General features: G+C 45.0%; 3 protein-coding genes across 8 annotated transcripts in view; 1 reads left to right on the forward strand and 2 right to left on the reverse strand.

The window, feature by feature from the left end:
* Positions 1-373: 373 nt before the first annotated feature.
* PTRHD1 (peptidyl-tRNA hydrolase domain containing 1) lies at positions 374-3,573 on the reverse strand. Its single transcript, XM_025867844.2, has 2 exons — positions 3,322-3,573; positions 374-719 (listed from the first exon to the last, which is right to left on the reverse strand). Exons 1-2 carry the CDS (start codon positions 3,571-3,573, stop codon positions 549-551), a joined length of 423 nt encoding a protein of 140 aa, XP_025723629.1. The 3' UTR covers positions 374-548.
* Positions 3,532-13,956, forward strand: CENPO (centromere protein O). Of its 3 annotated transcripts, none has more exons than XM_025867843.2 (8): positions 3,532-3,722; positions 3,990-4,094; positions 5,340-5,509; positions 8,626-8,743; positions 9,433-9,692; positions 11,469-11,640; positions 12,387-12,550; positions 13,817-13,956. In XM_025867843.2, the coding sequence occupies exons 2-7, from the start codon at positions 4,061-4,063 to the stop codon at positions 12,521-12,523; spliced, it is 891 nt and encodes a 296-aa protein (XP_025723628.1). In that variant the 5' UTR covers positions 3,532-3,722; positions 3,990-4,060; the 3' UTR covers positions 12,524-12,550; positions 13,817-13,956. The 3 variants fall into 3 exon arrangements, with proteins under 3 accessions (XP_025723628.1, XP_073753171.1, XP_073753172.1); XM_073897070.1 differs by having other exon boundaries at positions 13,856-13,953; XM_073897071.1 differs by lacking the exon at positions 12,387-12,550 and having other exon boundaries at positions 13,817-13,928.
* ADCY3 (adenylate cyclase 3) overlaps positions 13,587-18,396 on the reverse strand; it is a 78,335-nt gene continuing 73,525 nt past the window's right edge. For all 4 annotated transcript variants that reach the window (XM_073897068.1, XM_025867842.2, XM_073897067.1 and 1 more), the window contains 5 exons: positions 17,858-18,004; positions 17,176-17,295; positions 15,915-16,038; positions 15,123-15,247; positions 13,587-14,618 (listed from right to left, as the gene is read on the reverse strand). In XM_073897068.1, the coding sequence (XP_073753169.1) occupies positions 14,436-14,618; positions 15,123-15,247; positions 15,915-16,038; positions 17,176-17,295; positions 17,858-18,004 (699 nt within the window). In that variant the 3' untranslated portion in view covers positions 13,587-14,435. The remainder of the gene's footprint in view (positions 14,619-15,122; positions 15,248-15,914; positions 16,039-17,175; positions 17,296-17,857; positions 18,005-18,396) is intronic.

The following is an 18,396-nucleotide window of genomic DNA, read 5'->3' on the forward strand; positions in this document are numbered from 1 at the left end:
TGCATGTATATGCATGTTTTAACATCTTTGAAACTGAAATACATCTTAGGGTTAATTGCATGTCTTAATGGCAGCATCTCTTCTTTCTTAAAAACATGTAAAATAATGGTATATCTTAAAGTTGATAATTGTCCTAGACTCAATGAGTACGGTATCTGGATGTGAATAAGAAATCAAGAATTCAAAGGTAAAGTTTTAAACTTGGGTGACTGGAAGAACTCTTACTCCTAATAAAGAAGAAAGGGTGTTTGTTTCTTTGACCCCTGGATAGGAGTCTAACCAAATCTTCCATTTGAGAAATGACCCATGGACAATATTGCAGCTCACTGACTTTCCCCATCTGAACTAACTAATAATTAAAAATAAGAGGAAGTACTTATTAATGACAACTTTAATATGAACATGTGTTTGACCCTCAAGAAACATTCATAACTTAAAGGGAAGAGCGGGTTGCCACGGAGAGGAGTATATGATGCTTAGGGACGGGTGGCATGCAGTTTCTGGATCCAGCTGATGCTCAAATACATCAAGGCAACTGATAACCTTAGTCATTTGAACAATCGGTACTTCTTCAAATACTGGTTCACTTCTTCCTTGGGGTAGGGACGGAGCGCAATGCAGGTGGCAATATTCTCAGGCTGCTCCAGCCAAAGCACGTGGTCAATGTTCTTCTGCTGCAGAGTCTCAGCCAGCTCCTTTAGGGTGCTTTCATCTGCAGCCTACCAGGAGCAGAGCACAGGACACAGACTGAATGGCCCATTTAGGAAGTGTCAGAAGGCAATGAATGAAAGTGTGGAGGGGGTTCCTCTTGACTCAAAGTGAAGGAACAGCTCTCTCAATGAAGGAGCTGTAGAGCATGTCTCCAGAAGCATCAGCTTCACCACCCCATTGGCCATTCACTCTCGGTAGGACCTTAGATAAGCGGCCTGGGGGTAGGAGAGGGAGAGGTGTAATCTGCCCATTTCTAAAACGGGAGATGATTTTTCTCTTTCCTCCTGAGATGCTGTATGCATTGTCCATAATTGTGCTCTCTACATTTTCTACTTCTCTTACGGCTGGTGCCCATGCAGCTATCCGAATCCTTCAGCCAGCTCCGACTTAATTAAGAGTTGAGTAGGAAAGGATTTCTAACAACACATCACCTCCATCTCCTTCCTCCCCTCCCGCCCAATCCCACCCAAACCAGAAGGGTTTTCCTTCTGCTGGGAGCGTGCCTGCTTGTTGGCTAGGCGGGCTCAGCGGGCAAACCATTCTCTCACATCCTTCTCCCACTGCTTCTCCTCATCCTTAGCACCATGCTGACTCCCATTAATACAAGTATTAAAGCTAGCACTCAGAAAATAATGATAATTAGTGTGTTATTTGGCGTATATATATATATATTTTTTTTTTGCCTAGAAAGGCAGAAGCCACTAAGATAACTAGAGATATGTCTTATCAAATTAGAAGATGCTGAGATTGTCACTCTTTATCTAGAGCCCTCTGGGCACAGCCATGCTGGAGGACTCATGGACTTCCCCTCCCCCCCTTCTTCCGCACCAGAGGACAGTGAGTCCAAACTCTTGCTCTGCCCCTTACTGATTGTTTTGTGTGTGTGTGTGTGTGTTTTAAGTATGCTCCACACCCAGTATGGAGCTCAACTCGGGGCCAAACTCACAACCCCAAGATCGAGACCTGAGCTGAGATCAAGAGTCAGACACTTAGCCAAGTGAGCCACCCAGGGGCCCCAGTGATTGGACTGTGTGATCTTTGAGGAGTTAATGTGTCTTAGCTGGGACTTTCTTTCCCCTTTGTAAAACAGGGATGATAATGCTTCCTAGCAGCAGTGACGATTCAATGAAATTAGGCTCAGACTAGTGGCTAGCATATAGTAAGCACCCAATAAGTGGAGTTAGCCCTAGCATGGTCTTATATTTTATTGGACTTTATGGCTACAGCACCACCTTAATTTAATCAGGAGTGACTCTTTGATCCCTTTCTTGAGTTATGGCTAACAGCTAGGAATCATCAGATGTCATTCAGACTTAGGGGTCTCACCTAATCTCTGTGGGCTTCCGATCTCTTATCTGAGAAAAGGGGTAAATAAATATATTATCTGCCTGAACATGAGGGAGGGGGGTAGCTGAACCAGATATTTCTTGAGCCCTTCTTCCTATAAAAAGAGTATAAATAAAAAGCTATTTGCTTCTTTTCTGTCTACTCAGATTCTCAAGACATTTCCCCACAGGTTATTGCCTGATGTTTTACTACCCAACAGAAGTTTTTCTCTTGACAGAGAATCTGCTTGTGCCAGCTAGCCATAAAGGTATTACCCCACTCCAGGATTCTAGTTTGTTTAAAATAAATTTTATAGTGTAAAATAAAATATATGCTTAATGTAGAAAACTAGAGCGAATAGAGAAGCATTAGAAACTAACCAACATCCCACCACGTGCTTAATATTTGGATGTATTTCCTTAGTTTTTCCTTCCAAAATCTGAATCATTTTGTATACAGTTCAGTTAGCATCACATAATGAGCACTCTTCCAGGCCAACTAAATATGCTCCAAAACCATGATTTATGCTAGCTTTATAATAGCACATTTTATGGGCATAAAATGAACCAAACACTAGTGTTGGTTATTTCCACATTTTTTACTATTATAAAGTGTTCCTATGAATATTCTCGTACTATACAATGCTCTTTGGTGCATCTGATTATCTTCCTAGGATAGATTTCCAGCAGCAGAACTGACGAAGGGAAAAGGTAAGGTAAGCTCTGTTTGGCCATCTGCAAAAAGAACCTGACCTCTTATTTTACACCGGTGGTGTCTGCTATTTATGATGCTAGGTCCAACTTATATTAGGTACACATTTACTTTAAAATAATTAGGCGTCATATTCCGGTAATGCTTCAGTTTCACTTCACTTGCAATAAGGAACCGCGTGTTCTTATCCCTTCCGAATCGGTTTTTCGGGAAGGGAGCGGGACAGTACCTTTGGGCGTTGCAATAAAAGGCTGGCCCAGTGCACAGGTTCCACCGGCCTCCACCCTCACAGGCATCTCCTAAGAAGGACGCGGGTGAGAGCGGACGGGTGCGGGAGGCATTAATAACCGGCCAGACGTCCGCTCTTCACACAGTCTGACCCCATCCAGCCAAGGGAAGGCTCCGGAGGCAAGAGCGGAAGGCCCTGAACCCTTTCCAAGCTTAGATAGATGTAAACGACTCCTCCCCACTACCGCCGTACCCACGCTACGAAGTTAAGTTTCGGCCTCAATACCACACCCACTTCCGGTCTCGATGGCCTCGGTACCCCTCCCCCTCCGCCGGATGCCTCACCTCGAGGACCACCTTGCGCATGCGCCCCAGGTCTTGGAGGTAAGCGGCCGTGTGCGGGTGGTCACGGTGAATGTGCAAGGCCGAGGTGGCTGCGTGACAGGCCTGCGCTACCAGTGCGCCCGCTGGCCAGGAGAATGGAGCCTGCGATAGATCCTTTCGTAACACCAAGTATTGGACTAAGATCTGCGGCTCTGCGCCAGAGGCCGCCATCTTCCAGGCCCACCGAAAGGCCGCGCCTACTCCCCGGTGCATGCCGGGATGAGGGAGGGGCCCTGCGCGCAGCCATGTTTTTGTACGGCGGGGGCGCAAAGCACCCTGGGTGCGACTGGTTTGAGTTTTTTTTTGAAGCCTTGGACGGCGGGAACTCTCATTCTCGTCCTGGGTGAGCGAGAGGAGCGGAGGTAAGGGGAATATAAGGCCCGGTGACGGAGGGGCGGTGACCAGAGTGGAAGGCTGAACGGCCTCTTACAAAGCCGTGTTCTGGGGCGCGCGCAGGGGCAGGTAGACGGGGACACCGCCAGCCGGGACCGGGGAACGGGAGGGGCGGGTTAGGGAAGGGGAGCCCTGGCGGTGACACTTGGGGTGTCCGGGGGCCGGCGGCGAGTGCCTGAGTTGTGCGCGTCCTGCCGTGAATAGGTGTGACTTTCTTGCCTTTTTACTTTTACCAGCAAGGAAATCTGGGTCCCTATTACCGCTTTGCTGCCCAACTTCATAGGAGGGCCTGTGGAAATCTGAGAAGATGGAGTGGGCGAATGACGGCAAGACCAGAGGAGGTATTCACAGGGTCGCCTTTCCCCCCTTATTATTGCTGCCACGATGACGCCTTGTTAAACGAGCCCTTTCCTCCTCTGACGGATGTGTGACCTCGCCTGTTTGGGAGCATGTGGTGAAAGGAACCAACTGCAGACTGAAAGGGACAGGCAGCTCAGATCATTCGTTGCACAAGGAAATTACTTCAGACATTTCTAGGCTCCGGCCCCCTTTTAAACCGATAGGTCGCGTTCATAATATGCCCAGTGTTTATATTCAGAGCTACAGTTCTAGCCAGTGAGGTCTCTTTCCAGGATTTTTCGGGGTCACTTAGGCATTACACCTGTGGCAGGGTCGGTGCCAGGCAGTGACTTTGGTGTTGGTTAGAGCTAGGTTTGAGTCTTGGCTCTGCCACTGGAAATATCGTGGCCTTAGGCAAGTTATTTTACCTTTCTCTGCCTTAATTTCTTCATCTGGAAAGTGGAGGCAAAGAATAGCCTTACAGTGGTGGTTGTGGAGGTTAGATAAGTATTTAAGTCTCTTCAAGCACATGCTTTAATTCTTTACATGGTTTGCAAGTAAAGCATGTAGCACAAGTGTCTTAATATGTAGGAAACGTTTAGCAAATGCTTTATTGTTAGACTTGATTGGCATTTTGAAACTGTGACCTTTCTTGTATTGGTCCTTAATCTCTTGGGAACTGAGATTTGCCTCTGAATTTCTGTCCAACCATGAACTTGTTTTCCTTTCTAATACCCAGTATTATTGGTTGGCAGTTCCCTCTAGTGTGTATCTTTATAGTCCTGTGTGAATAATACTTTTCAGAGCTTCAAAGTACTTAATTTAAGTCTCTCTGGATGTCTCAATTAGTGCATTAGCACTTTGGGAAAACATGTATAAAAGCTAATTTAAAAAATAATTCTACATTTAAAAAAAAAGTTTCTGAGAGAGTCTGAATTTGGTGACCCCGTTTTCCCCTGAGTCCTTATTATCATGGGTAACTGAGATGAGTTATATTCAGAAAATGCTCTCTTTGGACAGTGTCCTGGTCAGGGACTGCTTGTACATTAGTGCTGAGCCTGTGAGGTTGCTTATCATTGATTTCTGTTGTCACCTCCTCTGGTTTTATAAATTGTAGCCAATGTCTAACACGTTAGCTGACCAAAGTTCTGAAAAAAGAGTCACCCTCTGTTCCCCTTGAAATGAACCCTGTTGCCAGAGTTAGAAATCCCTCGCTTCTTGTGAAATTGCCTTTTTACTTTCCTCAGGTGTTTTAGCTCACTTGGAAAGACTAGAGATTCAAGTGAATAGATCCCGTAAAAACTTAGAAGATCTGCAGAGAGCACAGGCTGTTGAAAGCGCTCTTGGGACCAAGATTCATAAACTGAGATGTCTGCGAGATGAGCTGAGAGCTGAAGCGAAGCAACGTCAAGCCAGAGTGAGTGCAAGGGTGACCTTAGCAGGTTTTCCTGGAGTGAAAAGAGCAAGCATGATCTGGGAATTAGCAAATTTGTATACTGGACTTCACCTGTGATCTCACTGGATTGATTGCAGCCCTTGACCTCTCAAGTGATCAGTCCTGTAGAATCAACTACAACTACATATTAGTATGAGCCAATAATTGTCAGACACTACTGATAGGGCAGGGAAGTTCTTCTTCTTCTTTTTTTTTTTTTTTAATTTATTTGAGAGAGAGAATGAGAGAAAGAGAGCACAAGATGGGGGAGTTGGAGAGGGAGAAGCAGACTCCCCGCTAAGCAGGGAGCCCGATGCGGGACTCGATCCTGGGACTCCAGGAACATGACCTGAGCTGAAGGCAGTTGCTTAACCAAGTGAGCCACCCAGGCGCCCAGGGCAGGCAAGTTCTTTGTAATAGTCTCTTAGCCCGAATTCAGACATGAGCCTGTTACTTCAATTTCAGCCTGACTTGAGTCATTGGCACTTTTGTCATTAGCGCCATCTTTCCCTTGACCACACTTGAAACCACACGGTGAACTTTGATTCTTCTTTCTTTTCAGTTTTCTCTCAAGCCCAGGGTCAGTCAGCAAGACATGTCAAATTTTCCTTTAGATTGTCTTTGTACTTCAAGTATCCACATATGTTGTAAATATTTACTAGGTGATTTGGATGGCAGGATTATTGCAGTAGTCTGCTAGTTGTTTCTCTTTCTGTACATCTACTTCTCCAATAACTCCTGCACGGCCAAGAAAATGCTTCATAAAACACTACGTCATTGAACTTCATATACATGTAAAAAGTATAAATTCTTTCATGTCTGACTTTTTTTTTGCTGAATGTTCTGTCTGTGAGATTCATCCAAACTGGTGCATTTATTGCTGTATAGTAATTTCATTTTATGAATAGTCCACAATTTACTTACTAAATTATATTGTTGGTGACATTTGGGTTGTTTGGGTTGTTTCACTTTGGGGCTCTGAAACTCTTGTTCCTGTCTTCTGAAGTAAAATGTACTTTTCTATTGGGTGTATACCTTGTAGAATTGCTAGGTCACAGGGTAGATATATTATCTTTAGTAAATACTGCGAGATAGTTTCTGGAAGTGATTATACCAATTTTACATTCCCAGCACCAGTGTATGAGATTTCCATTGTTTTGCATCTTTACCAGTACTTGATATTGTCAGTTTAAAAAAATTTTCACTCTGGTGGGAGTGTCATAGTATCTCATGGTGGAGTAATTTGCAATTGCCTGATAACTAATGCTGTTAAGTACTTGTATTGGATACTTGAAAGTCTTCTGTTGTAAAATAAGCTTTTCAAGAAGGCTTCTGCAAAGGGCGCCTGGGTGGCTCAGTTGGTTAAGCGACTGCCTTCGGCTCAGGTCATGATCCTGGAGTCCCTGGATGGAGTCCCGCATTGGGCTCCCCGCTCAGCGGGGAGTCTGCTTCTCCCTCTGACCCTCCCCCCTCTCATGTGCGCTCTCTCTCTCTCTCATTCTCTGTCTCAAATAAATAAATAAAATCTTTAAAAAAATAGGCTTCTGCAAAAATTTTATTGCATTGTCTATCCCTTACTGAATTGTAGAATCTTTACATTTTTGGGTATGAATTCTTTGTTTGGGATATGTATTATAATTTTTCTCTTAGCCTGTGGCTTGCCTTTTCACTCTCTAATGTTATCTTGTGATGAAAAGAAAGTCTTCATTTAAATGAAGTTTGATTTAGGAATCTAACTTTTTACTTAACTGGTCTTGTTTTCTTTTAATAAATTTTTGCCTAACTTAAGAGGATGATGTTCTGTGGTATCTTTTAAAAGCTCTATTGTACTTTTTACTTTCAGAGTTACAGTCCATCTGGAATTGATTTTTGTGTATGGTATGAAATAGAGGTCATACTTTTTTTGTTTTTCCATATGGATACCCACTGCATCCAGTACCACTTTCTGAAGTCCATTCTTTTCCCATTGTATTGTAATGGATCTTTGGGTCCACTGTGGGCCTGTTTCTGACTTCTGTTCCATTGGTCTGTTTGTCTTTGTCCGAGTACCAGAGGTTCATTTACTGCTAAGTGTTGACACCTGTCATATATGTCGTCTTCTTCAGAATTATCTTGGGCTGTTGGCCCCTTGAATTTTACATAAATTTGGGAATCAGCCATCAGTTTCCAAAAACAAACCTATAGATTTGATTGGGATTGTAATGAATCTATACACATAATTTGGAGAGAGTTGAAATATTTTCAGTATTGCATCTTCCAGGCAGTGTACATGGTCTATCTTTCCATTTATTCTTCAATTTCTCTCAGCAATGTATATAGTTTTATGTGTAGAGGGCTTAAATCATTCATTATATTTTTCTTTATGTATTTGATTTTTCCTGATATTACTGTATATGGCAGGGGTCAGCAAACTTTTCCTGTGTAAGGCCAGATCATCAGTATATTACGCTTTGTGAGCCAGATGGTCTCTATGGCCGCTGCTCAGCTCTGCTGTGTATTGTGAAGCAGCACAAACAACATGTAAATTAATGGGTGTGTTCCAGTAAAACCTTATCTACAAAAGTAAGTGTTGAGTTAGGTTTGACCCACAAGCCTTATCTTGGTGACCCCTGATATATGGTATTATTTTTTAGAAATTTGATTTTCAAATTGTCATGTAGAAATATATTTGATTTTTGTGTATTGACTTTATATATCACAACTTTGCTAAATCCACATTAATTCTGTTTATCTCTCTATTCTTTTGGGATTTCTACATTTGGAATCATGCCGTATGCATACAATAACAGTTTTACTTTTCAATCCTTGTAGCTTGTTTCTCTTGCCTTATTCTATTAGCTGAGATCTTCAGTATATTGTTGAGTAGAAATAGTCTTAGGGTCAACCTGTTTGCTCTAAATTTTGTATAGATACTCTTACCAGATTAAGGATATACTCTTCTATGTCTAGTTTGCTAGAGTTTTAATTGTGATCAGGTATTGAATTTTACTAAATGTTTTTACTGCATAAATTAAGGTGGTCATATGGCTTTTCTTTTATTAATGTGGTGATACATATTGATTGGTGTTTGAGTGATAATGACTTACATTATTTTACAGGTTAAAGCATCTACTGTCAATGTAGAACCTGACCAAACACCAGAAATCAGTGAGCAAGAAGTTGCAAAAAGAAGAAAGGAAAATGTGAAAGCCATTCTGCAGGCATATCGTTTTACAGGTATAATTTATTTTCTGACCTCTTCCAGTCTCAGTCTCTTGTCTCTAGTGAGTTGGTTTGCTAGATATATTATTAGTCCTGGACTTATTTCATAACCATGGGTTTTTGCCTTCCTCAGCATACACACACAAAGCTGGCATACTATTTGTAGGCATCTTAACCTACAAAATTGGCCTCTTTTTGCAGAAGATTGATTGGTGGCTGGCTTAGATTATTCATTTTAGCTATTCAGTGTGTTTCAGAACTTGTACTAGAACTGCCTTTGCTGCTGGCTGGCTTGATGCCACTGGTCAAATAATTTGAACCCTTTAGTCTCTGTTTCCCCATTAAAAGGGATTTATCCTGCCCATTATCTATGGCATAGAGGATTGTGGAAGGAAATGGACTATTGTACATTAGTTGACACTCAGAGGAAAGTAAGAGGTAAAATGAAAATTTCAAAATCTCTTCTTCGATAATTTGATATTAGGATGTTTTATCGTTTCCACCAACCATCTTCTGTGGTTTTAACAACTCAAATTCAAAGTGAGCCAGAGTGAGTGAGAAGAAAGAGTCTATGATGTTCCTTCAACACACGTTTGAACACATACTGTATGTACAAGGCAGTGCTGAAGTGAATGGGATACGCAGCTGAAGAAGATACTACCTTTTCTGACATCTGTTGAGAGGTTTCATCTTGTTTGCTTCAGGGCTCAGTGGGAAACTGACCAGCCGAGGAGTCTGTGTCTGCATCAGCACTGCTTTTGAAGGAAATCTGCTGGATTCCTATTTTATCGACCTTGTCATACAAAAGCCACTTCGGATACATCACCATTCAATTCCAGTCTTCATCCCCCTAGAGGAGTTATCTGCAAAATACTTACAGACTAATATTCAGCACTTCCTGTTCTGTCTTTGTGAATACCTAAACGCTTATGCTGGGAGGAAGTACCAGGCAGATCGACTTCAGGTATCTTGCCTGGGATTTTTTTTTTTTTTTTTATAGACTCTATTTACTTATTTGACCGAGAGAGAGAGAGAGCACAAGCGGGGGACCGGCAGAGGGAGAGGGAGAAGCAGACCTCCCCCTGAGCAGGGAGCCTGATGTGGGGCTCAATCCCAGGATGCTGGGATCACGATCACCTGAGCTGAAGGCAGACACTTTACTGACTGAGCCACCCGGGCGCCTCTGTCTGGAATCTTATATAGCATATTTTATGAGCCCAGAATAGGCTTAAAAAGGGAAAAAGGGGGGCACCTGGGTGGCTCAGACAGTTAAGCGTCTGCCTTCGGCTCGGGTCATGATCCCAGGGTCCTGGGATCGAGCCCTACATGGGTCTCCCTGCTCAGCGGGGAGCCTGCTTCTCCCTCTGCCTCTCTCTCTCTCTCTCATGAATAAATAAATAAAATCTTTAAAAAAAAAAAAAGGGAAAAAGGGGGGGGCAGTCAAGTTTTCTTTTGTATTTTAAAATGTTTTATAATTCTGAGCCAGAAGTTTGACCATTATCCTTCTGATGCATGTTTCTTATTTATATACAAGCTATTTTCCACCTTCTTCCCCTGTTGAAACTCTGGATGCTGTTGAAGCATGGATACTGGTTAAGGGATTATTTACTCCTTGATGGTGGTCCTCAGGCTTATATACTTGACCCTTTCTTCCCTTCACAAAGTAGTACAGTCACATCTCATTGTACTTCTCTTTATTGTGCTTCACAGATACTGCGTTTTTTTCTACAGATTGAAGGTTTGTGGCAACTCTGTGTTAAGCAAGCCTGTCGGTGCCATTTTTCCAACAGTATTTGTTCACTTTGTATCTCTTTGTCACATTTTGGTAATTCTTGGAATATTACCAAATTTTTCATTATTTGTTATTGTGATCTGATTATTTATTACGACTCACTAAAAGTTCAAATGATGGTGAGCATTTTTTAGCAAAAAAGTATTTTTTTAGCGATAAAGTATTTTTAAATTGTGTACATTAGTTTTTTAGACATGATGTTATCGCATACTTAATAGACTACAGTGTAGTGTAAACATAACTGTCCTGGGAAACCAAAAAATTCATTTGACTCACTTTATTGCAGTGGTCTGGAACTGAACCCATAGTATCTCCAATGTATGCTTGTATAGTTTCTATGCTTTTAATTCACAGGGATTTATAGAGTACCTACTGTGTGCCAAGTGCCTTGCTGAACCATAGGTATAGAAGCAAAGCAGAATAATACATAGGGGAATACTATCTATCTTTGTCTAAACTCTGGCCTACCTTTTTGGGGTTGCAATGGAGCTAGGGTTGGACTAAAACAGATTTTTTTAAGTAGACGGGAAATGAATGCAGATAAGGAATATGTGACTTTTATAAGCTTGGTGTCCTCTTCCCCTCCCCCCCCACCTCCATGCATTTAGAATACCTCTGAAGCTCTTGGTTGTCAGTTAAACTGATACGAGAATGCAGACACGAAGCATCTTAGCCAGCTATACAAAGAAAATGTATCTCCCTTATGCCCCGGCCATTCATTCAGTGCTTTCTGCAGGCCTTTCTAGGATGCCGCCAACTCTTAGTTATAATCTTATAAATCTTTATCATGAGTCCTTTTTACAGGCTTTTCTCTGCCCTTTATTTCTCTGAAATTTGATTCATGGGCCCTATTTTTGTAGATGTGTTTGAAGTGTCACAACCACTCACTGCCTTTGGAACTGTAATCATCATATATTTTGTGTCTGTTTTGATCCCCACCCTCCTCAGAGTGACTTTGCAGCCTTTCTGGCTGGGCCCTTGCGGAGAAACTCACTGTGCAACTTGCTGTCATTTACTTACAAAGTGGAGCCACGGGGTCAGTCATTCCCATTTTGTGCCAGACTGCTGTATAAGGACCTCACGACAGCCCTGCCAACTGACGTCACCGTTACGTACCAGGGTGAGGAAGGGTGCCTTGATGGAGAAATGATAATGTGCTCTGTGTGATTCAGGTTGAATGAGACAGGGTAAAATAGGTAGACTGTATCAGTGGGACCTCTGGAGACCCATTCTTCTGTTAATCTACTAGAAATTTACTCAGTAAAATACAAAGAATATTTTCCTTCTACCATTTTTCCTCTCCTCTTTGTAAGTAGTAAACATAATTACCCTAGTTCCCACCTCCTTTGCTTCATCTGACTCTGCCAGTGTTCCTTCGGTTTATAATTTGTTGTCATTGGAGACCCCTCCTGAGGAGAGACAGCTAATGAGGTTGAGTCGTAGGGTCACTTATGGTGAAGAAAGCCAAAAGACTCATTTCACTAAGAAGTCAGTTAGACAAATAAGTATACACTTAGCTCTCTAAAGCATCTTTTGTATACGGGAGTTTTTTAGGACTGGCTGAGAGAGATTGTGTTATTGTTTTAGTTAAATGTACCGAAGTAATGTGACCTGGGCAATAATGAAAAATAGGATCAAATATTTTTAGGAGGTGGAAGTTTTGAAGCTGCCACAGATTTCACACCATAGGTTTTAGACTTCTGGGCAGAGGATGTTCAGGTCTCAAAATTTCACTGGTCCAATAAAGGGCAGTCTCAGCTCCAGACCAGGAAAAAAAAAAGAAAGGTTACATGGGTCCAGAACATCAGTGATCTGGGTTCTGATACCCCCAGTTGCACTAAATGAGATTGATATAATCTGTTTTAGGAACGGATGCATTATCCTCCTCCTGGGAAGAACAGCGAGCATCCCATGAAAATCTGTTTTTTTCAAAGCCCCTACATCAAGTGTTTACTTCATTTGCAAGAAAAGGAGAAAAGTTGGATATGAGCCTGGTCTCCTAGAATATTTTCATTGGGAACACGACAGAAGTGAGTAAAATAATTCTATGCACAGTCCCAGGCTAGGTCCTGGCAACTGAAAACTGTTGAAAGGCTCAGACCCCTTGCCTGGGGCCCATCCTTGCAGTGAGAACAGTCACATACCTCATCAGGGTGATAAGGGGCAAGTTTGGACAGTTGAGGTATTGATTTGATCATACGTTTTTGCTGAAAATCAAGGGATGATGGGGCAGTAGAAGGCATTTTGTGAAAGAGGGAGTATGTACCTTTTAACGAAAGAGTATTCCTAACTTTTATGAAAGCTTTAAGTAATTCTGCCTCATTTTCCTGAGACTTTTGAAAAGAAAGTTCTTAGAACACTCCAGGTTCCTGATATGACAGGAATAACACGGTTAAGGAAAGTGTGTTTGATCTTTAGTTTGAAGCAGTGTGTTCTAGGCTACGGTTTTATAAAGAATACAGTGTAAGTACTGTGGATAATCGGGCTCTGTGTAGCTAATACTTTGTTTTCTAAACATGTTCGTAGAGAGTTGAATGTATTCAGTCAGTTATAAAAAAGCATGATCAGAAGCCTACTCAAACTCGGTGGTTGTAAAGGGCAGCAGGCCCTTCCTCATCTCACTGCTGCAGGCTCTCAGCCACAGCTCCACAGTTGTCTTCCCCGTCTCCTGATCTTAGTAGTGGATCATTTCTCCTTATCTTATAATCCCCGTCTCAGCCTTGCTGACAGTGTTTTGTTATAGGGATGATGCCCAGATGTGAAAGCCTGTGTTTGGTGGGTCCAGCTATCTCAGGGCCTGTCCCCGCTTTGCGCAGTCACAAATAGGAGACCTTCCTGCCCTGGGCCCAGAGCTGCATTCAGGCCCTAACACAGTCACTTCCTGGACCAGATGACCCAACCTACATGTGTGGGCGCCCAGGGGGACAGGTAGAGTCCACTTGTACCACCATTTAGAAGAAAGCTTGAGAATAATCAGATGTCTTAGTTCAGGCTCTTGCCTTGCAGGCACATGGTAAGGATGCGTGGTGTGAGTTAGCAAAGTACTTAACAGAAGTTGCACAATGATCACATTCAAGTTGAGTAAAGCTTTTAATAAAACAGTCTTGTTCTTTATCAATACCTGCAAATTCTCTTTTAAAGCAGTAGCAAAGGCGACTGTAGCAAGAGCTCAAGAGGCAAGGCAATATTGGAAAGTGTTTTTTTTTTTTTAACAGAAAGTTAAAAATATAAATGTAGAAGATCTGTTTATATATTTTTCTCTCAGAAATAAATTCCCTTTCCCTCCCCCCCACCAGGTAAAAGGAAATATTGCACTTTCTGTTCTCATGACTAAGGTGGCAGGGGTTCCAGAAGAACCTTTCAAGATTATCAGGAACATCAGCATGAGGGCCAGTTCACCTAACCCAGACCACATGGAGACGAGCAGGTCTCCAGCTTGAAAGACTGCTTCCAGGTGAGCGCTGGGGAGCAGAACACCTGCCTGCTCAGCTGTCAAGTCCTGCCAAGTCCTCGTCTGAAGCCCAGCTCTCCCATCTGTGCTCCCAGCCCAGAAGCAAAGGCAGCTTTGTTCCAACTTGGACACATTTCCTGCTCACAGTGGCCATGGCCTCTCTGGGGGAAGGAGGGCTGGTCAGACTCAGAGCTCTGGAAGGATTGTTCCAGTACTACACCTAAGACCCCTACTCTCTGAGGAAGCTACAGGCACACTGAGGAGTAGTATGGCTGCCCTCAGAGCTCACGTATCCATGAACAAATGAAGGCTTGAGGAGATTTTTAAACCTAAAGTCTATGTGAGTGTGCACTTCAGTTTGGGAATGCTGGGACTTGGTCATGTGTCCTCTCCCAAGGCCTTTCTTTGATTCCAAAAAATAGATTCTCCCTTCCCATTTGGACTGTGTTGGGGCTGGAGGCCATTCAGGAGTTGTCCACCACCTGGTGGGGCAGGGTGACCGAGGAGCCATTAGGGAAGGCAGCTGGCTTCTCACGCCCCTTCAGGAAAAAGGTTAGCAGTTCCCCCTTCCCTTTCACAAAGATGGGCCCTCGCCTCACAAAGCGGAAGCCGTACTCTCGAAGGATGGCTTGTGTTTCTTCCACCACCTGTAGAGGGAGAACGTCACGTGAGCTCCGAGCGGGGCCGCGGGTCCCAGAGAGGCCGCCCCCGTCTGCAGAGCAGCGGGCACGGCCACAGCGCTCGCCGTAGTGCTTGCTGCCCCTGGAGGGCGGCCCCAGGTTGCCTGGGGCAGCATCACTCCCTCTTCTTTTGTCTCTTCTCCCCGCTCTGTGGTGCCTTCCTGCCAGACCCAGCTGGCACGGCTTGGGGAGGCTCCAGGGGGGTTGTTGGAGGCACGAGATCAGAAAGTTCATACCAAAAGGCAGGATAGTCTTACCGAGAAGTTAAGCCTAAATTTTGGAAAGGGGAGTGAAGTATTTCCTCCCTTCCACTGGGGCAGCTCTTCCCACCCTTGCCTGCAGTCTCCCAGAAGCACCCCCTCGACACTCTGGGCCCACAGAAAGGCAGAAGGCCAGGGCAACACGCCCTAGTCCGATTTTGTTCCCGGCCCCCGGGCCTGAGCACACACTCTGCTCTGCTGCTGGACATACCTGAATGTTGCCCATGACCCCTGTGGACTCCATCCTGCTGGCCACATTGACCGTATTGCCCCAGATGTCATAGTGTGGTTTCCGGGCTCCAATGACCCCAGCCAGGACCCCTCCTTTGTTCATGCCTGGTGGAGGGACATAAAATTGAGCACAGCCACGAGCCATATTTTATCCCCTTCACTATCCCATCTCAGAAGCCACAAGCTCCTCTCCCAAAGGATTCACCACCTGACCCCAACCACAAAGCTCCTAAGTCCGCTAACGTATTCCTCATGAAGCTTGTCTTGAAGCCACCAGAGGGCAGATACGTCTCCTGTTTATCCTGTCCTGGCCAATGCGCTAACTAGTTCATGCAGTATGGAAGTTGCCAGTTTCAGCACCTATCTGGTACTTCAGGTGAGCTCCTCCAGAAGTGAGAATCCCACCTCCACCCCCTCACAGTGGGGACAGCAGGGGATATTAACTCCTAACAAACAGGCTGGACTGAGGCAACAAAGCTCCCTGCAGGCATGCAAGACTGCCTGGGGAGGTGGACAGCCTGCCTTCGCGGCCACACTCAGAAGGCAGGCTAATCGCGGCGAACGGTGTGGGACACACACAGCTGGCCACCATTTCACCAGATGTGCCGTCCGATCACCTGGAAGAGATCCCTAAGGTCCCAGAGCTGTGCCTGTGTGACCCTCCCCAACCTAAATGCCTCTAGGGCTAAGTCTCTCCGCCCTTCCTGCTGATGTGCCGAGTCCCTCGCATCAGGGAGCGTGGCAAGGAGCACACAGGCCCGAGAACACTTACCGATGCGCAGCATGAAGTTGTTGAAGGACTGGTTGTTGATGTTTGTGAGCGTATCCTTCATGGCCAGAGCGAAGTCCGCCAGATCGGCCAGGTGCTGCCAGCGCTCCTTGTCTGACTTCTCCTCCTAGGCCGGGGGGCAGCGGCGAGAGCGTCAGGAGCCTGTATCGGCACCTCGCTCCCCGTCACAGCATTCTGCAGGTGAATTCCTGCACCGCGTTGTCAGAGGCCCTACTCTCCACTTCCCACAGATGAGTCCGTGACCTCAACCTCGGCTTGTCACTGACCACTGCCCTGCATCCCTTAGGGCCCACAGGTGGGGAACAGCGGTCCCGGTCAGCTATATCACTTCCTGTCTGCCATCACCTCGCCTGAACCTGGGCTCTGAAGTTTGGGATAGTTCTCATTTTCATTCCTTAACTGGATTATAAGCCCTTGAAGGTCATGACCCATCTTAGACACATTTCTTTAGCCTCATCCATAAAATGGAGATGGTAGTAGTACTTATGTAGAACAGTTGTAAGATAAAACAGGATGATAACAGTCTAAAAACAGCTGTTAGGACCAGGGCCCCCCCCCGCAGCTCACTTCCTCTTCATAAACAGCTGCTCCACAGGTCTGATAGAACAGGCTGATGCCAGCCAGTGAGCTCCGAAGACCCCTTTCCTATCAGAACTACTTCCAACCTGGATGTTTTCACTGTTACATAATTGCTTTGATGGTCGCCACTCCCCAGTTCTTTCCAAAGTCTAGAGCACGAAGGGAGCATGGCCACGATTAGAGCAGTTATGCCTAACCTAAGCTGTGCACCAGTGGGGGGCTGTGTACCCTATTCTTCCTCTGCTTGTTAAACTTGGCCAGTAAATTTGATTTTATTTATTTTTTTATTTTTATTATTTTTTTAAGATTTTATTTATTAGAGAGAGAAAGAGAGAGAGCACAAGAGGGAAGAGGGTCAGAGGGAGAAGCAGACTCCCTGCCGAGCAGGGAGCCCGATGTGGGACTCGATCCCGGGACTCCAGGATCATGACCTGAGCTGAAGGCAGTCGCTTAACCAACTGAGCCACCCAGGCGCCCCAGTAAATCTGATTTTAAATTTGCATCACATGGTGCTAGTGGTGTGTGTGTGACCCATTGACCCAACAGTGCTCACTAGTGTCAGCTACCCTTGTGACTCCTTGTCTCACACGCTAGGTGTGGACTGCCGCGCTCTTGCCCCAGGAGGCAGAGCCCCATCTCCTCCAGCCATGGGGTGGTCAGCTACCTTGTTGGAGCTGGCAAAGCCGTTGGTGTTGACATCTGGGGTGACTCCTGAAGCTGCCATATAGGTGCTGCCAATGGTTTTGATCTTGGTGATGACCCGGAATTTGGGATTGTCCAGGAGCTGAGGCCAGTATCAAAGGAGAGAGAAAGGTCAGCAGAGTCCAGGGAGATAAATGAGCCAACTAAGTGGCAGATGTGCCTGTTTACAACAACCCCACAAGACATCCAAGAGATGCTTTCCTAAAACTATCAATTCTGCCACTTACTGGTCACCTCATGTTAGGCAGACTTGCTGATGAAGCCTGTGCTTCTGTGACCTTAACATGGGACAAAACTGCCAGGCCCCTGGGGTGCTTGAGCGTTTATGTAAAAGTATTTTCTTGGCAATACAAGTTACCTAATATTTACTGAATCTGAATTTGAGGGTAGGAGGAATCCGGTGCCTCAGGATCTTGTTTGCGCCAGTCCTTATGCTGTGATCTTGTAGGTTACTTCCCGGGCTCCTGTCTTCCCCACTCAGACCCCCCAAGGCAGCAGAAGCCCCCACGTTACTGGGAGAGGCTCATACGGGAAAACAGAGCAGCAAGGGTAACTACCATTTCTCTGACCCCTGCAGCCTGTCCTGAGATAGAATCTGGAAAGAGCTGGCTTTGGGGCAGGAGAGGGGCAGGATGGGTACTCACAGAATCAAAATCTGAGATGATCTCATTGAGGAAGCGCAGACACTCAATGCCACCATTATTGATGCTCTCTTCTGTGTAGAAGTCGGCAAAGTTGGGCAGGGAGGCAAACATGACTCCAATCTCATCGTAAGACTGGCTGTACAGCTCCTAAGAAGAGGCAGGGCCAGAGTGCTCAGAGAAACACTGGTGGAATGACGTGCCCCAGAAATGACTCTCTTCCACACCCATGATCAGTGTCCTCAGCTTTTTGGATGGACATCCCAACTTTGAATTATAAGGAAGTGGCTCATCGCAACTTCGAACAAGTAAAGTTTCTCTGGGCCCTGTAACAGCCCTGGCTTTGAGAAATGGTGAAGTGAGGCATAAGAACCCATCTGTGTGAGGAGATCACAGCTGACAGAGGTTGGGGCCTTCCAGGGATGTGTGGCCCACAGAAAACATCTAAGCGGTGCCCTTTACCGGAAGCCTGTGACATGTTACAGTTGCCGCTTGCGTGCAGCCCTGCCTGGACCAGTGCCCACTCCTGAGGAGGCCTTGGG

Source organism: Callorhinus ursinus, unplaced genomic scaffold (assembly GCF_003265705.2).
Source record: "Callorhinus ursinus isolate GAN/ISIS: 27379988/994484 unplaced genomic scaffold, GSC_fseal_2.0 scaffold10, whole genome shotgun sequence".
Taxonomy (NCBI): domain Eukaryota; kingdom Metazoa; phylum Chordata; class Mammalia; order Carnivora; family Otariidae; genus Callorhinus; species Callorhinus ursinus.

Bases quoted from the DNA above. Each gene is read 5' to 3' on its own strand.
- CENPO (XM_025867843.2), top strand. From the start codon at position 4,061: ATGGAGTGGGCGAATGACGGCAAGACCAGAGGAG. The intron at 8,744-9,432 runs GTATAATTTATT...TGTTTGCTTCAG, and splicing joins GCAGGCATATCGTTTTACAG to GGCTCAGTGGGAAACTGACC. The intron at 9,693-11,468 runs GTATCTTGCCTG...CACCCTCCTCAG, and splicing joins ACCAGGCAGATCGACTTCAG to AGTGACTTTGCAGCCTTTCT.
- PTRHD1 (XM_025867844.2), bottom strand. From the start codon at position 3,573: ATGCACCGGGGAGTAGGCGCGGCCTTTCGGTGGGCCTGGAAGATGGCG. The intron at 720-3,321 runs GTGAGGCATCCG...TGCTCCTGGTAG, and splicing joins TGCGCAAGGTGGTCCTCGAG to GCTGCAGATGAAAGCACCCT.